At 47.2% G+C, this 3120-nt stretch overlaps 1 protein-coding gene across 1 annotated transcript; it reads right to left on the bottom strand.

The window, feature by feature from the left end:
- Window positions 1-1126: 1126 nt before the first annotated feature.
- Window positions 1127-3053, bottom strand: HHEX (hematopoietically expressed homeobox; the record flags this gene model as incomplete). Its single annotated transcript, XM_010156381.1, has 2 exons — window positions 1127-1357; window positions 3003-3053. Coding segments are annotated over 2 exons (282 nt in total), but the record flags the coding sequence as incomplete, so codon positions are not given.
- Between the last annotated feature and the right edge of the window lie 67 nt (window positions 3054-3120).

Here is a 3120-nt window from a genome sequence, read left to right as displayed (position 1 = left end):
GGGCCGCGGAGTGGCAGGTGCCCCACGCCGCACCCCAGGGAAAAGCTCGATGACCACCTGCCTGCGGCATCGCTGGCCGTTTGGGATTTCTCCTGCCAGAAACTGGACGGTCAGCACGGTGGGTGGTGCAGAGCTCAGTTTTATTTCACAGACAAGTCCATCAAAAATTAAATACCAGGGTTTGCCTTTTTTCTTTTTTTTTTTAACATTGAACAATTATGTACAAAATATGAACAATATGAGGTATAAAACCACAAGACTTTTAAAGAAAACTAGTATGTACAGAAGCAGATATGTATACAATAGGCATTATCTTCCCACTGCCGTGTGCCTCACTTATCCCCCACAGCTGAAGCCGTTTCTCTCCTGCAGCAGGGCCCTATCACTCCCCGCATTTTCTTCTCAAATACAAAATCTGTAGAAAACAGTGCTAGAGATTTTCAAGGAGAAAAATACGGTTTGGTGTTCTTTTCTGCAAATGGAACCATCCAGATTGTGGGGAAAACTTCTCAAAAATCTGAGAAGGCACATTTCATGTCATGCAAGAGCAAAAATGAGTCTGTCCAAAGACTACCTGATGAACAGAGGATGTCCTGGTGGAGAGCACCACGGCCAGTAAAAGGCTGTGAGCATAAGGCACTTGTTGGGATGGTCAAATCCCTCCCCGATTCACATAATATGTTTTTCTGCTTGCAAAGGTGTTTAAATTAATCTACTTAAACTACTTTACACATACGAGGGGCTTAGTCCCACAATCCGTACTCACTTCCACACCAGCTAGAGAGTTTTGCCTGGTCACCAAGAGCAGCTGATTCAGCCCCCCCGTGAGTAAGGACAGGGTGCAGTATTATAGTCCAGTTAGAACATTGATTAATGTACAAATCTATCTTACAAATAATTAAATACAAACCATGTTCCTGTAACCAAATTAGAGGTTTGCCAAAAATTGACTGCGGAAAATACATCTTTCTTTCTCTGCTTATTATAAAATGAGTCTATTCGGTGGTGGTGTTCTTTTTTTCTTTCAGTGGAACAGTGAAAGTTTTCTCCGGTAGCAAAATATTCTTCCAAATCAGCCCCTGGTAAAGTGCAAGCCGAGTTAGGGTCCACTCTCCACATGAGGCCATTAGTGGGTAGGATTGTAATAGCCTTTATCGCCTTCAATGTCCACTTCTTGATCGGAGTCGTCGGAGACGTCTGACTCCAGGTCCTCCTGCGAGGCGGGCGAGGGGGTGTACTGCGAGCCGTCCAGGGAGACCTCCTTACCCTTCTGCTCGGGGGTCGGGCAGCTCTCCGGCCTTTGGTCACCATGATCATCAGCACCTTCCACTTCTTTTTTGGTGGCCTGGGGGTTCTCCTGCAATGAAGGCAGCTGGCTTTATACAGGAATACGGGCCATGGAACCAGGAGGTCTGGGAATCCCAGCTGTGCTGGGTGGGAAAATCACCTTGGGTTTCCTGCAGGAAAAGGCAGGTGTCCCACTGGTTCCCCGGGCCTCCTGCCTATAAACCTGCCTGAGTGGGATGGAGACTGGCAAGGGTGCAGCCGCACGCAGGGGCTCGGCTCTGATCCCACTCCCCGGCAGCCACAGGGGCCGCTGCTGTGAATAAGGCTCCTTGGCGATGGTTATCGCAGCCACTTCAAAAGAGTCAGGAGCTGCCGGAGCCCAGGAACCTCTGAACTTTTGTCTTTAGCAAAGCAAATGTTTATTATGAGTCTACAAACACCGACACACAGCTTCCTCCTGCCCTGATCTTTCTTTAATTACACCCAACAGCAAAAGGAGGGAGGCCGAATCCATCAGTGGCCTGAAAGCAAGCGGGGAAAAATTACTAATTAAGCTAAAACTCAAAATTAAAACACTCACCATTAAAAACAAACCAAAACAAAACCCCATTTCTGAAGGCAGGAGTAGCCCTGCATTGGCAGCTGTCTGGGGAGCCCAGTCCCCTAAGGGGCATGAAAGATACTCTTCTGAGAAAGCAGGCAGAGACACGTACCCATGATATAACCGTGCGGGCTCAGAGAAATGGATGCGACTGAATGAAAAGGAGGAAATGACTTAAAATGGCCGAGATCCCAAGCGAGCTCTCCGGACACTGCGGCGCGGGTTGGGCCCTGCCGAGGAGGCACCGCCGAGGACCCAGCCCACCTCTCGCCGCAGTAAAGGGGTTTTATTGAAAAAATGACTGAAGTACGGGTTAAAGCCGGGGGAAGGTCGCAGAACACATCTAGAGCGTGGCACTGTGATTAGTTATCTTTTCTTATTATTTTTTATATTAAAGGCTGATGTACGAGTGAAGCTCAGCTGTCGCTGTCACCTTACTGAAGCCGGACTTGGGCCACCATGCAGGGATTTTTCACAAATCTTTGAGCCCATGGGCCTTGATGTGGCCAATACGGGCAGGACCAGGCCCTCTGGGACGTAAAATAGTTTAAAAAAAATTATCCACTTGAGCACAATTTCTAAAGGAAGGGAAACCGCTCCAACCTCTCAGCCTCATACCCTGAAACTCTTCATAAAGGAAAAGTAAAAGTAAAAGCTACTTCATTTTCCATGCGGCTCCTCAGAATAAACAAGGTGTTTGTACCTGCCTCTCCCAACAAAAATGAATCCTTTATGAAGAGAGGGCGATTCAAAAGCCAGTACATATTCTTCTCCAAAACAACTGCCTGAGTAATTTACTGACAATTACTTATCTTCTCCGCGTTAATTGGCTAAACAACATATGGGTTTACAAAACAATTAGCGTGGAGTTTTAATAGGCTGTGTGTGAAAGCCGGGCATAATTGATATAGGAACTACATTAGGCGCTTTTAACGTTAGTGCTGCCTGAACGAGCCCTCATGGATTCCAGCATGACTATTTGTCTTTTTAATCAAGGTGAAGAGGTTAAACAGCCATTTAGATGACTTCTGCACACAACCTGGAATAGGCGAGCGCGGCACAAGATAAGACAATTAAAATACTTATTTCTATAGAAACGGAAACATCCCCGTACCTGCTTTAGACGCCTCCATTTAGCTCTGCGATTCTGAAACCACGTTTTGACCTGAGCAACGACAACGAGAGAGGGTGCGGGGTAGTCTCGCAGCCGGTAAGCGCCAGGAGCCTTACCC

Source organism: Eurypyga helias, unplaced genomic scaffold (assembly GCF_000690775.1).
Source record: "Eurypyga helias isolate BGI_N326 unplaced genomic scaffold, ASM69077v1 scaffold41807, whole genome shotgun sequence".
Taxonomy (NCBI): Eukaryota; Metazoa; Chordata; class Aves; order Eurypygiformes; family Eurypygidae; genus Eurypyga; species Eurypyga helias.
This window is presented reverse-complemented; position numbering and strand designations above follow the sequence as displayed.